Source organism: Scomber japonicus, chromosome 21, assembly GCF_027409825.1.
Source record: "Scomber japonicus isolate fScoJap1 chromosome 21, fScoJap1.pri, whole genome shotgun sequence".
NCBI lineage: Eukaryota > Metazoa > Chordata > Actinopteri > Scombriformes > Scombridae > Scomber > Scomber japonicus.
Genome location: NC_070598.1, coordinates 12,577,873 through 12,597,347, shown reverse-complemented (window position 1 = coordinate 12,597,347; position 19,475 = coordinate 12,577,873). Strand labels below are relative to the sequence as shown.

General features: G+C 41.7%; 1 protein-coding gene across 3 annotated transcripts in view; it reads left to right on the top strand.

Moving 5' to 3' along the window:
• atp8a2 (ATPase phospholipid transporting 8A2) overlaps positions 1–19,475 on the top strand; it is a 49,200-nt gene that overhangs the window by 22,761 nt on the left and 6,964 nt on the right. For all 3 annotated transcript variants that reach the window (XM_053342043.1, XM_053342042.1, XM_053342044.1), the window contains 9 exons: positions 6,773–6,945; positions 11,756–11,939; positions 13,051–13,161; positions 14,809–14,883; positions 15,344–15,466; positions 15,901–15,979; positions 16,078–16,139; positions 16,609–16,665; positions 18,275–18,382. In XM_053342043.1, the coding sequence (XP_053198018.1) occupies positions 6,773–6,945; positions 11,756–11,939; positions 13,051–13,161; positions 14,809–14,883; positions 15,344–15,466; positions 15,901–15,979; positions 16,078–16,139; positions 16,609–16,665; positions 18,275–18,382 (972 nt within the window). The remainder of the gene's footprint in view (positions 1–6,772; positions 6,946–11,755; positions 11,940–13,050; positions 13,162–14,808; positions 14,884–15,343; positions 15,467–15,900; positions 15,980–16,077; positions 16,140–16,608; positions 16,666–18,274; positions 18,383–19,475) is intronic.

The window sequence follows — 19,475 nt, the reverse complement described above, 5'->3', positions numbered from 1 at the left end:
GTACAAGAGGGTGGAAGTCAATACAATTAGTGTTGTAAGTGGATCATCCTTAATATGATTTGAATGATTTTGTTAGCATCCTGTCTACTACTACTAAGTTTGTTCGTATACTGTTCAAGTGAACAGTTGAAGGTCTGTTCGATATAGTCTGGCCTGGATGATCAAACAGGTGTGAACCCAAAGAAAAATCTATAATTGTTTTTGCCCCACTGTTATCACCAACACATAATTCAATTATTGTATATATGCTTTAACTTAACCCAAACTGATCATCATGTCTTTCTTCCATGTGGAAATTCCTCAACAGCGATTACACACTGATATAGGTCTATTAGGACTATTAAGATCAACGTATTTTGTTATTATTGGGTCTGACTATTTTCCCACCTTCATGTCAGAAAATAAAAAGTTTGTATCATCTACCATGGGACAAATTTTCAGGCAGAAAAAAAGTCACTTCTACAGCTGAGCAACTTGAAATGAGGCAGGGTGTATCAATGGAGGATGTTGGCCATAGCTGAGAGGTGCCGTCTTAAGATGAGACTTCCAGTATAAACAAAAGACAGTGTTTGAGTGTGGTGGGTTAAAGCGGCTGAGCTAATCATATGAGTATTTAGAGAGGTGGGCTTTTTTCAGAATCATTTTCAGGCCAGTTTTCATACTATGTAGAGTCAAATGACAACTACAAGTAGAGGGAAAAAAACACATTAAAGCTCTGATGTGCTCCACAAAATGAGCTCATCTTCACGCACCTTAGTTGCGTGTAATATCTCTCTCTACACCCATGTTTCCTGTCTCTCCCTGCACTTTGGGCTATCAAATAAAGGCAAGAAAAAAAATGTGTGATGTAGTTTTAGGCTTCCCCTATGTCAAATACAGACAGTTCAACACACTCCATTTAGCAGCAACTTTAAACAACTTGATGGTGTAGGGAATCTGTCTTTCAGCTGGAAACCTGGCCTCAATAACAACGTAATGGCAACTACCCACCCTGCTCATGTGTCCTAGAGCAATTTTTGAATGTTCACTAACTCCAGTGGGGCTGTTTAGATTAAATTAGATAAGATTTGGTTTTATTGTCCTTAAACACAATAAGTTTGCCCTATAGGTGAGCCTAAAAAAATGTCTAATTTTGGAGTGAATAAAAGGCCTCTCTGTGGTTATTGTTGAGGAGGTTTGAGATTAAAACATTTGTCATTACTGAGAGGGTTCTTTTTGTAGTGTTTGGAAAGCTGAGAGGGACAGCTGGCTGACATGAAACACACCATGGATCATGAGAGGAATTTTTCATGTGACAAATGTATGATCTACAGTATGCATTAGTGGTCAGGATGTTTGTAGCGCACCTTTTAAAGTGTGTGTGTATGTGTGTGTGTGTGTGTACATGCAACGCAGCAGACACAAGACTCAAAAAACATGACCGACTACTTTTAACTAAAACTTTTCACTGAGTAATCACATCCCTCAAACAATCAGGGATAAATCAGATGAGGTATTCAGTATCCTCTTCATATAAACAACATATTAATAATCCAATGTGCTAGATTCACATTTAGACATGTTGCTATAAGAGACGAAACATTTGTGTGTGTGTGTGTGTGTGTGTGTGTGTGCATGTAGCATACTCCAGTGTGCACATGGTGTCACAGTCATGCCTGTCGATCAGGACAACTTCAGAGAGCTCTCATTGTGACTGCTGATCGGCTTGGATGAAAGCGACACATTCTTCAGCACAACACTTAACTCTCACTTAAAATAACTCGTGCTGGCTCAGCTTCTTTATGTGTTCGCCTGTTTGAAAGTGTCACCTGCACATGAGCGAAAACAGAAGCTGCTTATCAAAATCTTACCACGAGGTTGACCTCTTGTCCCACTTCCATGAAAAATTTGTTCTACCTTCTATCGTACCATCTTCCCTCTGGTGTCAGCGTGAAGGCTGATCTGTACAGATGCCCCCACTTCCACCCTCCCCTCCCCTCTCCAACCAAGCCCATTATCCGCTCCATGTCTCGTTCACACCACTACCTCCACATCTGTCAGCACCCTCTCTATGCACAGGAAGCGACTACACAGCCTCTGTGGTGTGTTAGAGGGAGAGTCGGGAGAGCAGGAACAAGAAACAAAATATGCGTGTTTATCTTTGTGGAAGCTCAGGAGTGTGTTTGTGCATAAAACAGGGGGAGTGTTTATTGTACTTCATTTATGAGACAATCTGGATGTAGATAGGGAAAGGGACAGCGGGGGAGACGAAGGAGGGGAGATTTGGCTGAGCCATGTGAGGGCGATGAGTGAGTGGTAATGCGATCTCCTTTTGGTGCTCCTCCTCATCAAAACAAAACTCTATGAGCAATGCCTCCTGGGTAAACGGTTTGCGACCGCTAAAGCTGTGACAAACGCCATCTGTCACCTTCGAATCACATGCCACACACAGACTGACACAAATCTTTGACCTGTCTCTTTCTGTTTAGTCAATACTGAGGGATACTCAAGCATATACATTGAAAGTCTCATTTTCTGTTTTATTTCTATCCCTCACTCTCTCAAACACACACACACACACACACACACACACACACACACACTGTTTACGCTAGATGCATTGGCACCCTGATCAACTTCATAGTTCTGAATATACATTTCGTCTAACTTTCCCACAATCCCCCTGTCCCCGTCATGCGGCCCGCATTACAACTCTTAAACAAACATCATCTCTCTTCTGCTCATTAATCATCTTTACACACACATGTACACACACACATTTACACATATTTTGTGCTTCAGCTAGCATGTTCTATTGTTCTGGATTTTACAGCTTAGTATGTTTTTTGTACATCAGGCCTCCCACTATTTAAATCCACATGTGTGTCTGTAATTTATTTATTTTTTATCCTTTTTTTGCTCAGCGGGTATGTGTGTGTGCGTGTGTGTGTGTGTGTGTGTGTGTGTGTGTGTGTGTGTGTGTGTGTGTGTGTGAGTTCCTGGCTCAGGCAGCAGAGGATGTGGGTGTTTGCACAGATGCACAGTCTGATAATTAAATGGTATATTAAAACCCACTGGTGACAGAATCTGCACCTCAGTTATGAGCACATCTTTCCCCACCTTCTTTTCACTCAGCAGTACTACTCTCTTGTCTCAGGCTAGTTTACACTCTTCAACTGTTGTCTTTCTTCCCTTCTTTGTGCCTTTTCTCATTTCTCTTGCTTAGCACTTTTTGCATGTTTTATACTGTTTAGACAGTATATAAATTCTTTTTAAATGGGTCTCACCATGTATACCATACATGTGTGTGTGTGTGTGTATATATACATGTGTGTGTGTGTGTGTGTGTGTGTGTGTGTATATATTTATATTTTATATTTATATACATATATATTTGTGTGTAAGTGTCCTTGTGCGTTTTATGGTAAAGTATGCAGTGACAGAAGGTGACCTGTGATATCTCAAACTATCCCCTCACCCTGCCCGTTTTGTGATCCAAATATAAACCTGATAAAATTCCATGCAGAAGGGCCTGTGAACATGGTTTACAAAGTGTTTGTGTGTGTGTGTGTGTGTGTCTGTGTGTGTGTGTGTGTGTGTGTGTGTGTGTGTGTGTGTAAAAAGTTGCCTTCGTTGAGCTCGTATAAAAAAAAGTTTAGTTTGGAACATAAAATTGCCTACTAATGAGATCTGTCATATTGTAACTAGTGCAATCAAAGAACTAAGCTATTTTTTTCCTCCGAGGTCTCCAGAAATAGCGGGTAATTTAGCGTGAGAAAGAAGAAAGTTACATAGTAATGCATTTTTCTTTGGTCTCGTGTTTGGTCTGTTTGAAAAAGTGTTAACAGATCATACTGGACCCTTTTGTGAGCTGTTTCTTTTCATGTTAAGACGGCATTCTTTTGGCAATAGGATACTGTTAGGTCTGGACTTGCTGTTCTTGCTGCCTGTTAGCTTTGAGTGCTAACTAGTGTTAGTACCTTAGTTACCTTTTTAATCTTCGATAGCTCCCTGCAGACTTAGCCTGGTTATTATCCCAGGTTATCTTAGCTGGCGCTAAAGCTTTGACAGGACCTGCTGTGACAAGTCGCAGTGGCGTGGGCTGGGGAACTGTTAGCATTCATTTGGGGATTGACCCATGCGTCTGACCCTCTCTATCTTTGCCTGTATGACCTGAAAGTTACAAAGGTTCATGCTGTGGTAAATATCAGACACAACTAGAGACATTATATTAGGTATTAAAATAGTTGAAAAAGTGTCCTCCTTATCATGTTGAGAAGCACTTCATGGAATCAAAGCCCATGCTGAGAGTTGTGCAAGACTTGAAGCGTCAACACCCTCCACCCTAGATATGTGTAATGTACAGTGTTTTTATACAATCATTTTTCACTTAGGGCTTGTTTACGTTGCATTATACTGCTGAGGCTTTGTGTGTCCATTCCTTTGTGATGAGGTGAAGAAAAGCTCCTCATTTGAGGTTTTGTCAGATTCTCATTTCTCACATATGCTACACTACACATAAACACACACACAACCCCTGCGCACTTACATGCTAACAGACACACTCATACATGTGTACATGTGTTTTTACTCCTCTATAAAAACACACACTGCACACAGACATACACACATAGACACTTTGAGTTTCAGAACCCTGACAACCTGTAATCTCCTTTAATCCTTTCATTATGTTTTTGTTTTCCTTTCCCCTGTTTGGGGAAAAAGGTGAGTGCAAACAGGAATTCCGGCATACAAAGAAAAACACACAGCCTCAGGCTGAGAAAACAAGAGCAGGGAATTTTTGGGGAAGAGGAGGGACAGTTGTGTGCAGAGGGAACGTATGTGTACGTCGCTGTTTGGCAAGAAAATAAGAGATTGCATTTTTCATATAACTGTGTTGCACATGTATTTATAGATGAGTGTGCTTTCTGAGTGTGTTGTTTCCCGCACATGCAGATCATCTGACAGAGGGGTCATCTCTCTGCGGGTCACTGGACTCTCAAGTCTGATGGCCGCCAGTAACCCATCGTGAAATACTGTGTAGATACAAGTGACGCCAAATTTTTAAATGTTTGTTCACTTTTGTGTGTGGAAAGCTCAGTCCTGTGTAACTAATTGCTGTGTGTTTAGTTGTATTGTTTCCACAAACAATTCCTGTTATGGATCATTTCAGTTTGCCTCAGTTCTTTTCGTTAATGCGCATAAGTCAAATTCCACCACAACTCACAAAACTGTCCCTAGATTAAAAAAAAGTTAAGGGGCTGTATGCTGCACTATTAGACAACACTTAATGGATAAAACATTCCTCTTCTATCTATTAGATGTTGGGCAGAGTTATTTCTTGGCAATTTAGGGACAATTTGACAGCATATATACAGACTAGAAAGATTTACAGAGGGGATGACATGCAACTAATGTACCAGCTGGAATTAAACTAGGAACACTGTGGTTATATGATATGCATTATAACCACTAGGCCACCTGGTTGCCCTGTTGGAACGATTTTAATAGGCTTATAACCTGAATGTTCTGGTGATCTCTTTATTGGAAAGGGACTGTGGTTTAGATATATTGTACTCTTTGTAAAACAGATGAAAATATTAAGCAGAAGTACTGTAATTGCTTTTAACATTAGTGATCATTACTTTGACATGGCAACATTTTTCTCTTTTAACTAAAAGAGCGGCCAAATAACTGTCATGTAAATAAACTCTTATTTAACATTCAAGCAATGCAGATTCATATTGTTGTGCTAATGCTCTGCAACACTGGCATCCCGTGGAAAACCTAATTTGAGTCAATGTATATAGTGAATTTGTGTGTGTGTGTGTGTGTGTGTGTGTGTGTGGGCCTGTACTAGCTAGTAGCGTGCCTGCTCCTCCACATGGAATTCATTACTTCTCTGTGGGAAGTTTATTTTCTCTATTAATCCCTGTTCCTCTATTATCAAGAGCTCCATCAAAACTGCCCCAAACTACTGCCCGGCAGGCAAGCTGGCATCTATACAAACACACACTCACAAAAACACACACGCACACTTACACTTTGCTATTGCACATGATTGATATATTTGCCACGACATTAGTCCACCTCATTTATCTTTTCTTTTTTTTCTCTTCTCTGCTCTGGGTGTGTTTGTCATTCTTTCTTCTTCGCCTTTTTTTTTTCATCTGCTGTGTTGTGTTGCTGCTTTGCAATTAAGTTATGTGATTTTAAGATATGGTGCCATTCCAACATGCCATCTGGAGCTTGTAGCATCGGCGGGTTGCGATAATGTCTCCAACAACTGTGAACTTTATATTGGCATTCTTAATTGTTCAGCGTACACAGAAGCAAATGAATTCTTCCCCCCAGATGAAAGCATCTTGTGTCTGTTTTCCATTTGTTGACAGCAGTTTTGACCTTTCAACAAATTTACATGTGTTTTTTGATGTGTGATTTGTATTTTCACCACCTTGTGAGGCCAAAATTTCCCCACAACAACATAAAAAAAAGTTTTTAAAAAACTTGCATGAGAGAAAGCGGTGAGAATTAGAGTTATGACTGGCCAGATGCATTTTTAGGTTTAAGACTTTTGTCAATTAGTGGTGAGGTTCAGGGTGAGAGGTTATGTTTCCACTGTAAGCCAACAGGGATTCCTCAAACAACATATAATGTGTTTGTTTGTTGCTGACCTGGAGATGAAATGAGAGTTCAGATTGTTGGTAAAAGCCTGTTGAAGAGGAAAAAGAGCAATTAAAGCATCCTTAATTAAAAAGGTTTAAAAACAGTCTCTGTGTCTTTCTCCTTGCAGGCTACCCGTGCCACTCTGACTGCTCACTGTTCATCTCTGGGCGACTCTCTGAGGAAGGAGAACGAGCTGGCACTGATCATTGATGGCCAGACGCTGAAATATGCCCTGTCCTTCGAGCTCCGCCAGGCCTTCCTTGACTTGGCGTTATCCTGCAAGGCCGTCATCTGCTGCCGGTAGGGGACAATACTTCACCAAAACATGCACACAAAAACAAAAATGTTTTAAATAATATATTGGGGGGAATATTATTTATCAGAAAGCTCAAATCAGGGATGCTGTAGTTCATGATGGATTCTTATAGGATGTTTGCACAGATTTGGAAAGCCTGGAAATTGATTAAATTCTCAATTCACAAAGCTTGATAATCATATGAAAATGTTTTAATGTTGCAAATTATTAATTATTATGAATCAAAATGTGTCCATGGTGCAGACAAATCACAAAGAAAATAACTGTGTAGACAGAGTTTACATGTGGGTGTCATTGGGATTGATATCAGTCAATTTGTCCTTTTTTTAGTAGAGTTTAGTAAGCAAAAATAAACACTGCAGTCAGCTATTAAAGATAAAACGCACACAAACACGAGAGAGAAAAAGGTCCATTTAATCTCCCCACTTGCAGATTCATTATTACTCTGCTATGTGCATGGTAGAGAGAGAGAGAGAGAGTGTGTGTGTGTGTGTGTATGTGCAGCGTTGAATCCCTGGTGTGTATGTGTGTGTTTTGTAAAGGTTGTCAGTTGCCCACGGTCAGCAAATGAATGAAGATGATAAAAGCCTGTCGCACAGCCCAGCAGGAGTAATGTAATACACTGTACTGCATGGAAATGTCAGAGTCATGACTCACTTACTGCTGGTACCCCTGGCATGGGCACCAAAGCACTCACGCACACACACACACACACGCACGCACACAGAGGGAGTGTTGCCATTATACATTTCCATTCATACAAAGTGCACTCTGCTCATTGAATGTTTACTGCATGTTTCCTTTTTTGGTCATGTTCCACTCAGCACCAGCTGTGATGTTTAACAAAAGAGTTTCCACTCTTCCTTTGTCTGTCAGTTTGTGTGTGTGTGTGTGTGTTGTGCGCGAGTGTGTGTGTGTGTTGTGCGTGTGTGTGTGTGTGTGTGTGTGTGTGAGAGCATGTGTGTGTGTGTGTGTGTGTGTGTGTGAGAGAGCGCGTGTGCCGGCAGGAGGGAAGTAATTGACTCTCCCTTGCATATCCAGGCCATATCCGGACTCAGGTCTCCGAGGCCTTGCAAAACAGCCTCCAGCTTCCTTTACACCATCCGTCACTCCATCCCTCTCTCTGTACACCTCTCTCTCCATCACTCCTTTCTTCTATCCATCCCCTCCCTACCCTGGATACAACTAATCTAACTTTTCCATAACAGTCAACAATCAAAAACTGGCACTGAGTATAGGGTCAAATTCATTAGTTTCTGATATAAATAAAATTTTACTAAAATTTAGATTTTTAGATTTAATTTAATTAGTTATTTAAGTTTAAGTTTTTGTTCGGCTTCATGTGTTTAGACAACATTTAAGAGACAACATTTGAGAACATTGGCTTGTTAAATGAAAACAGGAGCTCTGGTGCAAAACATTTTTTCATATTTATCAAGGAAAGTATCAAATAAAGTATTGCTCTGGTTCTGGTACCAAAACTCAGTCAGCAGTTCCCAATCTTTTAGGTTTTTGATCCCTTAAAATAAATGAATACAAGGTTTATATTTGTGTGATTGGAGCAGCTTATTTTACCTCAGCTGAGCCACTCGCACTATTTCATTTGAATAATTGTAAGTTTTGATGAGGTGAAACTAGCTAATATTTCATAAGTAAAGTTCGAATAAACATTACTTTGTAGCAGAATTTAATATTTTCCTATCCTGATGATTTATCTAGCAGCCTCTTGGGGGGTCTCAAACTAAACGTTGATAACCCCTCTGTAGGTGATTCCTGTCGGGAGCTGATGTGCATCCTCGCCAAAACAGCATTAACCTGGTGCCTTATTAAGCTGTAGCTTTGACTTTGAAGTATAGAGGTGTTGGTGAAATAATGCTGCACCTACATTATGTGTGCGAGGGTTCACAGTGCGAGAAAGTGTGTGCACGCGCGCCTGTGTGTATGTGTGTGTGTGTGTGTGTGTTTGTCTCAGGGGCTACAGAGCTGGTTGCACCCATATGCATGGGTTCCTGACTTCACTGTGCGTTTGTTTATAGGAGGACTTAGCGGCTGCTTATTTTCTGCTGAGTTCCACCGTGAAGAGCACTGGGAGCCTTTCATCTCCCCAAACGCCAGACACTGTTAGCAGTGTTTAGAGGAAAGGTAGAGCGAGACAGAGAGAGAGAGATAAAGAGAGATTTGTGGTCGGAGGCCGAGAGACATACACTTCAGACACAGAAACAGGAAAAACAAAGAGCAGAGGTTGATCCCATCCTTCAGCAACGACTACAGAGGCCAAGACTCTCTCTGAGGTTTTCCCCTGCAAATCTCCCATGGTGTGCGGTGTGGGGCGGGAAATGTGTACGTGTGTGTGTTTTGGAGCATGTGTGTAAATGTGTGTGTTTTTGTGCACGCCTGTGTACGAATACTAAACAGACCACCCAGCTCTGTGATTTCAGCTTGACCGGGAAATGATCCTACTTGCATATTCACAGTAGATAGACCATCTTTATGACCTGTGTGTGTGTGTGTGTGTGTGTGTGTGTGTGTAGGCTTATACATCTGCTCATGATTTTGCCATATCTTCATCAAAATCATGATATTTCAATACACGTGCATGTGATGGCTCCCGCAGGGGTACATGATTTTATTTTATTTTATGTTATTATCAAATCTTTGATGAACACGCTAATACTGTATTTCAGAAGCAAGAGCTGAACTTGACATGGAAACAGAAACAGTCATTGTGTATATGACTCCTCCTCCTCTTCCAAGGAACTGTTTGAAGTATAGGCCACACTTAGAACAGGTCTTCCAGTTTTGATACACAAATTATTATCACCTAATACATCACTGCAGCTTAGGTAATTATTATAATCAGAGAAGTGTAATACAAATATTTAATATCAGGATTATGGTTTATCTCTTAAGTAGCCAGTAGGCAAGTGGCACATTGTTGAATAAGTACTTTCTGCTACCTGATAGTTAACTGTTAAAGCTACAGTAGTACTTTGAGGGGGAAAAAACCCCACTCCCCCTCCTCCTGTAGCCCCCACTCTACCTCCAAATAATGTTTAAAATGTATGAATTTAATGAAAAACGTAATATAATGTAAATTGTAACTAAAGCATTTGCCACTAACAGCTTGTGTCACTCACACTACACATAAGCCACAACAGTTACAACCCCTGCACTGTGGGAAACACGACTCTTTTTGTTATACATTTTTAATCCCAGTATCAGTATCCGCTTTCTCCCATGTCTCCTCTTTTGTAGACATATTTGTTTTCAGTGTACAGGTTTGCAGGTAGTAGGAACAAGACTCACTTAAGCTATGCGCATATGAAAGAAAAGCAGTAGGAACGCCTTCTCATACAAAGCATGTTTTCAAAACAGAGATGAAGACATATTCAAGCCCAGTCTCACAGTGTCTCACAGTGTGCGGTGCTGGATTTCTCTCACACAGTCTTAACTTCATTACATTCCTACCAATCAAGCTTAATTACTCCCTGATATCTTTCTAAAATGAGCTATTATCCAAAGCTGAAATTTGGACTATACAAACATATCCTAAATCTAGGGAACAAATGCACATGAAAAACAAGATGGCTTTCTTACATATAATGAATAATGTGGTACAATCAAAAGCTCCAGAATAGCTACTAAATGGGCCTTGTGATGAGATGAGATTGACGTTGAAACTACTGTTCGCATTGCCAATTTACAATCTCAACTTTAAAGCCAATGTGGTCGAGAAGTCCGTAATGTGCTTTAAACAATGAAAATCTACTGTTTAGTCTAAATTTCCTGACAACTGGACATACTCCATCCACTGAGAAAGATTGTCACAATTAGACAAAATGAAATGAAGAAAATAGTCCCCTTCACAAGAAATTAAAAAATGCTTTGATCTTTTAAATTAGCATTTTAAAGACCAAGAATAAGATGAATGGCACCTTCTTTTCAACTAGCCTCTGCACTGGATTTTCCTTCTTTTTTTCTTTTTTTTGAGCCCCCGCTAATTTAAAGCTTCTACAGTTTTCTCAGAAGGTAGAAGTGAAGTATTGATGGAAAAATGGCGGTCAAAACCCTAGTGTGTGTGAGGATAGAGGCTGCCAGTCACCTCATCCTTTGGTTTCATTTGTTCACAGATGCAACACATGGCCCCGTAAAATGAAAAGTGTCCATAGCACTTTAGCAAACGCAGCGTCCCTGAGGGAAGCATCTGTAATCGAGCCCCTCTGAGTCCCTCATTGTCAGTGAAGAGACAGAACCGGTTATAGAAAGAGGATCAGTGATACAGGTCAAGAGGGTGGAGTACCACTGGAAGCTCCCTGAACACACACACACACACACACACACACACACACACACACACACACACACACACACACTGAGGCACATTCAGATGTATGCAGACATGCACGAACACACACATATAAAAACACATCAAACATGAGCTACCCAGTCTTATTAGCAGAACAGTGAATCATTGTTTCCTAATACCCACTGAAGAGCGGTAAACAGAGCCCTGCAGTATATGTGTGTGTGTGTGTGTGTGTAAGTGTGTGTTTCTGCCAGCTCTGCATCCATCTCTTTATTTTTCCCTTTCAACTGTTTCCCACTCTTACTTTTATTTTTTCCCAGACTCTATTCTGTCTTTCTTCTGTCTCCAAATGTACTTCTTTCTCTCTCACGGCACTCTTTTATCTTCCCCTCCCTTCTCCACCTCTAATTTTCCTCAAGCACAGACAGCTGTATACACTTAATATCAACCAGCCATATCTACTCTATCGATCTCTTCTTTTTCTACAGAGTATCTCCACTGCAGAAGTCAGAGATTGTGGATATGGTGAAGAAACACGTGAAAGCCATCACGCTGGCGATAGGCGACGGCGCGAACGACGTGGGCATGATTCAAACGGCGCACGTCGGAGTGGGAATCAGCGGCAACGAGGGAATGCAGGCCACCAACTCCTCTGACTACTCCATAGCACAGGTGGGTTGCAGACAGTATTGTGAGTCAGAACGCATTCTTTCAGATACATGGTTATGGTCTTATAAATACGTTACAGGCTTTAGATGCATGTGTAGATAATGGATACCAGTTTGGTTGTCTATACTGCTTATGTGTCTTAAGGCAAGACACTGAATCCAAACGTGCTCACTGTTCAGTTGGTCCTGATCTTTGACCTCCCTGGAGGGGGATGACTAAAAGGAGAATTTACTTACCGGGGTCTCTCAAGTATCAGTTTATCTTTACAAACGCAAAGTTTTTAGCAAATGTTTGTTTGCTTAGAAGGAAAGAAAATCTGCAAGGAAAATGGTCAAAATCTCCTTTTTTCTGTTTTGATTTAGTTCATTTTCAGTTTTATATAAACTATTGAATACATCCTCATTTCATATCAGGACATTTTAGAAATTTAACTATTTGTTACTTAACAGAATAATACTCTTTAACATTTCATGCTGCTCTGGCTTTTTTCCAATTCAGATCGACATTCAGCAAGAACAGCTCATAGTTCCCCATTCATTGTTTTGTTTATAGTATACAGAAAAACATCACGACATTTATAAATGAAAAATGCCAAATATTCTCTGTTTTCAGATTCTCAAATGTGTTGCTTTAGTCAGTTTTCTATAATAATAGTAAGTTAAATGTGTTTAGGTTCTGCATTGTTGCACAAACCAAACAATTTGAAAATGTCCCCATGGGCTCTATGAAACTTTGATGAGACACATTTCACTATTTTTATATATTATTATATATGTATGACTTTTAATAGACAAAACAAATAATTGATTAACTGTAAAATGAAAATAATTGTTAGCCACAGTCCTAATTTCCATCATTTGTGAGTAAAATTACAACTAAAAGAAAAGCATCGCTGAAAATGCTACAAATTTTGTCTCTGTCTTACACATTGTGTCACTTTTACTGGTTATCTCTGAGCCCATGGGGATCTTGCATAACTTCTCTATCAGTGAGCCTCCTCTTTCCTCAACTTTCTCTTTTTCCAGTCACATTCTTGATATCCTTTCTGTTCTCTGTCTGTCTTACTCTTTTTTCTAATTATGTGAATGTTTCTCTTTATGTCTTTGATTGGCAGTTCTCCTACCTAGAGAAGCTGCTATTGGTCCACGGGGCATGGAGCTACAACCGTGTCACCAAGTGCATCCTCTACTGTTTCTATAAGAATGTGGTCCTCTATATAATAGAGGTACGTGCCTCACCATCTCTGTTTTACACACAGACACACACACACACGCACACACACACACAGACACAGTTACATTAACAGAGACGTTTTGCAGCTGTTTGTCGACATGGCTGACAGTGATGGACGAGGTGCCCTTCTGGTGTCTGCTTTCTGTCTCTATTGCACACACACACACACACACACACACACGCGCACAGAAAAAGAGTGAAGTGTGTTTAGATCAGCAATGATGAGACCTTGGCTCCGAGGGTCGACAGTTTTGTGTGTGTGTGTGTGTGTGTGTGTGTGTGTGTGTGTGTGTGTGTGTGTGTGTGTGTGTGTGTGTGTGTGTGTGTGTGTGTGTGTGTGTGTGTGTGTGTGTGTGTGTGTGTGTGTGTGTGTGTGAAGAGGGGGCACACTGCAGCCCTGGCCTGCCTGTTATGAGGGGTATTTGTCAGCTGTGCTCCCCCTCCCTCCCTCGCCCCTCAACCCTCACCCCTCACCCCTCACCCTCTGTCTGACATTAAGAATGCCAGCAGGTGCAGGTCCTCATGAGAGCCACCGCCTGTAGCCTACTGTCCTGCTCACACCATCGCTCTGTCCCTGTGTGTGTGTGTGTGTGTGTGTGTGTGTGTGTGTGTGTAAGTGTGACTTTCCATGATTATCTCACATGATTGGCTTCCTGCAGAGCACTCTAGGCCAAAGGTTAGAGACTGTCTCTGTCCACTTAGTGGAGACAGAATAAGGGGGATGGGGATGTGTGTGTGCGTGTGTTTTTGTGTATCTGACCTCACCCCTAGGCTGTTTGCTTCACTGTATGCTCCAGGAATGCTACAACACCCACCAGCGGCCCCAAACATTTTCTCTATCTGCCCTCAGATCAGATTGTGTCTGCTCTTTGTGTGTGTGTGTGTGTGTGTGTGTGTGTGTGTGTGTGTGTGTGTGTGTGTGTGTGTGTGTGTGTTAGAGGTTTACCCGAGGCCAGTCACATTTAGACACTGTGTTTTGGTAAATTAACTTCCATAAAGTCTGAAAGTGGTTTTAGCGCCAGCCACAACCTGAGTTTGGAATGCATCCTGAGTGCCAACAAGCACAGAGCTACAGGAAGTGTAACGACTCTACTAGCACATTTCATATCTAAAAATCAATATACGCTTCGGAATAATCACTGTAGATAAATGATACCACTATCTCTTTTCTGCCTTTATCTTTCACCAGCTAAATGTCATTAGCTTTTGAACTTATGACCACATTTTATTTGATTAGAGATTTTATTTGTTACTTTTTATTCAAGGGGGAGAACATGTTGGAAATGAGTTTCCCGTTAATCTTCATGCATCTGTGAGACTATCTGGAAGCTTTTGCTCAGAGGCTCTTTCACATCATAAAGTCTTAAGTCTTGTAAACTGAGGTAACCTTTCATTGAGATACATTAATCTTAACTTCGGAACAAAACGTCTTTCCTGAAAGTGACTACAAGTGACTGTTACCGCTCGAGATTTTTTTTAGTTTAAGTTAATTTAAGTCGCGTGTCCATATCAATTGTGAGCAACGGCTAAAATTTGGCCATCTCTCCCTGCTGTTTCCACTATCAGTACCTCCCTAAGGCAGCTTTACCCTCCGTTATTGTTCCTCTCATCCCCTCTCATCCCTGTCTTTGTGTTCCAGCTCTGGTTTGCCTTTGTGAACGGGTTCTCTGGCCAGATCCTGTTTGAGCGCTGGTGTATAGGCCTCTACAACGTGGTGAGTATCCGCCCCCGCTCCCTCTCGAACTGTCTCACACTTTTCCATTTCTCCACTCTCTCCCTCACTCAATCTTGTTGCCCCTCCCTGTTCTCCTGGATGTCAAGTGCTGTCTCTCGCTCTTTACCTATCTGTCAATCAATCTCACTCTACTTTGAGTTCTTATCACTGCTTTTCTCTGCATGCCAGAGACGTTTGTATGCATGTCTGTGTGAAGAAAGTGTTTTTCTGTATTTTGGTGACTGCTGTGAGTGCTTTTACGTCTGGCTGCTGATGCCTTCAGGCTCCCCGTTTTTAAAAAGTTATGGATTTCCTTTTAGTGCGGTCAGTCTGATGTGAACATGCTATGTCAGTAAAAGCATATGTGTTTATGTATGCACAGTGTTCTGGGGTTTTTTAATTGCTCTGTGTGTGTGTGTCTGTGTGTGTGTGTGTGTGTGTGTATGTACATGTGTTCCAGATATTTACTGCACTGCCTCCGTTCACTCTGGGGATATTTGACCGGCCATGCAGCCAGCAGAACATGCTCCGGTTCCCGCAGCTCTACCGAATCACCCAGAATGCAGAAGGCTTCAACACAAAGGTACATGCCCACACATACAAACCACGTGCTGCATCTAAAATTAAAGCTCTGCATTTGACTTGTAATGCCTAGTCTGTTGGATTGACGAGTGATGCCTGCTGTTTGTTTGGTGCGCCAGCAAGTAAACAAGAGTGGCATGGAGACTTGGATATTTCCATGGCAACCCTAATGAGATTCATAGAGCCAGAATAAGGAAGTCTTTCATTTTAGAGGGTACAGCAGCAACCCAACCTACTGTATGTGTACAAGTGTGCGTTAATGTGTGTGTACAGGAGGGCACTTTTGATGGCAAGAACACAGTAAAAGTTGTGTGTTACTGTGAGGAATTGCTGTTTTTGTATGTTTTCATGAGTGTGGGGGCATATATGTGTGCTTTGGCTTTAGTTTGCACTGACTTGTTTCCACTCTTTTCTCTCTGCTTCTCTTCTTCTCAGGTGTTTTGGGGCCACTGTATCAACGCACTGATTCACTCAATTATCCTCTTTTGGTTTCCGCTCAAAATGTTAGAGCACGGTGAGTGACTCACCTGAGTAACTCCTCCACATTCAGCTAATTCTGGTGGTTAAGACTTTGTCATGAGGCATCTGTGTGTTTATGTGTGCTCTCCACAGACTCTCCCTTCAGTAACGGTCAGGGAAATGACTACCTGTTTGTTGGAAATATGGTTTACACAGTAAGCATATTACTTTTATTTTCGACGTGTATGTGTGTGGCTTTTTTTGTATCATGTTTTTATTTCTGTGCCTTTTGGCATGCAGTTATGTGCATTTTTTGAATATGCACAGTATTTGTGTACACACTAGAACTGTGTTGCTTCCTCAGAGCCAGTCAATCTAGTCTCGTCTAGCCATGCTGTCTCCTTCCCGCACTCATCCGTCTCTTCTCTCTGTTCACTTCTCCATCTCACATTCCCGCTATCATTTTACTCCCCACAGTCTCAAGTGAATATCAGTGTTTATTTGTTGTGTTGTGTGGGTGTGTGTAGACTTACAGTGGGGGTCCTAGGGTTTTTTTAGCAGACATTGCTGAGTTTACTATATAACATTAATGTTTATTATCTCCACAGTCGCCAGTGAACTAATCCTGTTTCTCTGTGTTTTGTTTTTTTTTATTTGCCCGCCCGTTCCCCTGTGTGTGTGTAGTATGTGGTAGTTACAGTATGTCTCAAAGCTGGAATGGAGACCACCGCTTGGACCAGGGTAGGAACAATACCACACTCTAATACTCCACACCACATGTACTGTACTTTACTCAACCATTGATAAATAAAGAGGGGGGGGGGGGGGGTCTGAGGTTTCTCATATAACCTGGTCTAAATGCTTCATAGTCAGGGATGGCATGGGAAAAGATGTGGTGTACCTTGATCTTGTGGCGAAGGTTTGAGGTTTCTCAAACTGCACTCGCTTGCACCTCTTCAGCCAACCAGTTCACTTGTAGCTGATTTTTTTTTTTACATAGCTCCCCAATATTTTAAACTAATCCACTGAGAAAGGATGATTAAATTAATGAAATGAAAGAAGCTGAAAAGAATGAATAGACGTCATTATTGTTCAGACAAAGGAGGAAAACAGGGAGATTACCATCTGCTAGAAGAATAGTAAATACAGAAATAGAGGAGCGAAACAGATTTAATTTAAGATAGTTAACTTGGAGACCAGATGTCTTCATTCCTTTCTAAGAATGTTAAATTCAAGTCATGAGAAATGTATTTTTCACTCAATATATGGCTAGTGTCAGAAATTGAAATGTATATAGGCTATTAATACGAATTTCAGGCTTCCCATTTACACAGTGGAGGATGCGGGCAGCATAATGTCACGGTTCCTTATTCAGTATGTTAACATTGTTACTATTGAGAATTTAATAAAAAACAGCCTGCTTACTTGTTAAGGTAAATTTGTATGCTGCATTCATCCTCATGTTTCCAGCCTTAACTTTTATTACTACGTGCTACAATGTCGTTCAGCTCTGACTGCTGCATAAAATTCTAGGATGAAATGGCACCCGCCAGTAATAATAACACTAAAACCCAGACTACACAAAGTTGGCTCGTGCACTTATTGAGAAATGACCTGTGTCCCCGACTATCAACAGCCAGTACGAGTAAGAGCAATAAGACCTCACTCACCCTGGTAATGTTAACATTTATGAAAAGCCTGCTGTTTACCATCAAAATCTGCCGGACAATAGATACATACCAGATGTCTTCTGATAAGAAAAAGAACTTCTAATATTAGATGACTGCAGTGTATGCCGGCAGCACTTACAGAACCATTCATGAACTTGGTCTCAGTAAAATGCTAAATGATTATTTTGACAAGTAAATATTTTAAGAATAAATAAACAAAACTAAGATTTTGAGCGTTAAGTTTCAGCTTTTGCGCTGGTGCAGTGTAATCAGAGTTGGACGTACAGTTTAAGACAACAGCAGCTCAGACAAGGATGGCGACGTGATTTTGGGCTACTGTTGGAGAAAAAGAGAGAGATTGGCAGGATGGACAGAAGGGCGCTGACACCTTTGTCCATTCAGCTGTCCACACAACAGCCTGACAGTAATGAAGCAGGGTCCCACTGGAATTCACACAGTGTCCCCTTACAGCAGATCACAGAGAGAGGGACGAAGACAGGCGAAGGAGGGAGGGAAAGGTTGTCTATATTCGGATGAGCTGTATGTAAACTATTTGACCTGACTCTGTCTCTCTTTTTTGTCTCTTAATCGCCATCCTCCCCTGAACTCCTACTCTCTCTCTCTGGCTTATCTTCACCCTCCTCCTTCTTCCTCCTTCTTTCTCTCCCTGACTCTTGTAGTTTTCCCACCTGGCAGTATGGGGAAGCATGATTCTCTGGATGCTCTTCTTCGCTGTCTACTCTGCCATCTGGCCCGCCATCCCCATCGCCCCCGACATGCTGGGCCAGGCAAGTCACCTCTCTGTAAACATGTGTCAGTCATTTCAGTAACAGGGGGTAAAGGAGGTTAAAATAGCCCTTCCTCCTACATCTCTTTTCTGCAACCTCCATCACCTGCCCCTCCCTTCTTGGTTGCCAATACATGGCGCCTATGAGACTCACCTCTTGGGTGTTCCACGTCGGCACTGCTGGAACCCCAGGGGGAGATTTATGCCCCGGCAGCCCCTCTCACCAGGCTCCCCGCACCTGCTGCGTGTCACCCGAGCCCCGGTCTTTTACTGCCCTCTGTGGAGGTGTTGACTCAAGAGGGTGGGCTGCTGCCAGTGGTGATTAGGGTCCAGTGGGGGTGAGGAGAGTGTACGTGGGGACCTCTTGATTGAGAGACTCATTCTAGAGTTTAGGGATAAAGAGAGGGTTGAGCTGAGGTGCCCCACTGAGTGGGTAGAGAGTCTCGGGAGGGGAAGGGAATAGGGCCGTCTCAACTCCCCTCAGCCCATTAATTCAATTTGTGTCAGAAATCAGGAATGCGGTCAAATATCTTTGCAGCTGCTCAGTCTAACTGGGGAATGGTCAGAGACACTCAACGGGCTCCCCCATCCCACCATCATCCCCCCCTAACTACCCTATTACCTCTCTTATTTCCCCTGCTCCCTCTATCTATATTTCCATCTGTCCATGGGGGACAGGGGATGGAAAAGAGTTGTAGAGTCTTGCTCAGAATAACTGTGTGCGAGTTTGTGAAATTAATGCATGTGTGTCCAGCTATGTGTGATTTGTGTCGATAGTAGAGTGGTGAAGAGACCCGCAGTCTGTTTTTATGATTATAACAAAGCAGAGAAAATCATTTAGCATGCTTCTATACTGACAGTGTATAAAGACCATGTGATATAATCCGTGTCCAGTGCTGTAAAGATGAACTGTGTGCCTCTGCATGTAGATGTTTGTCACACAGAGACAGATGTAGTAGATGTGTGAGTCCATTTGGATTGTCTATGCTGTGGTTGTGATTCCAGCTGCTGGAGAGGATGTTTCCTAATGGTTTTCCAATTAAATTTCCTTGTTGCTTCTTCCTTTGGGAACCAAATTGTCTCTATATCTCTGG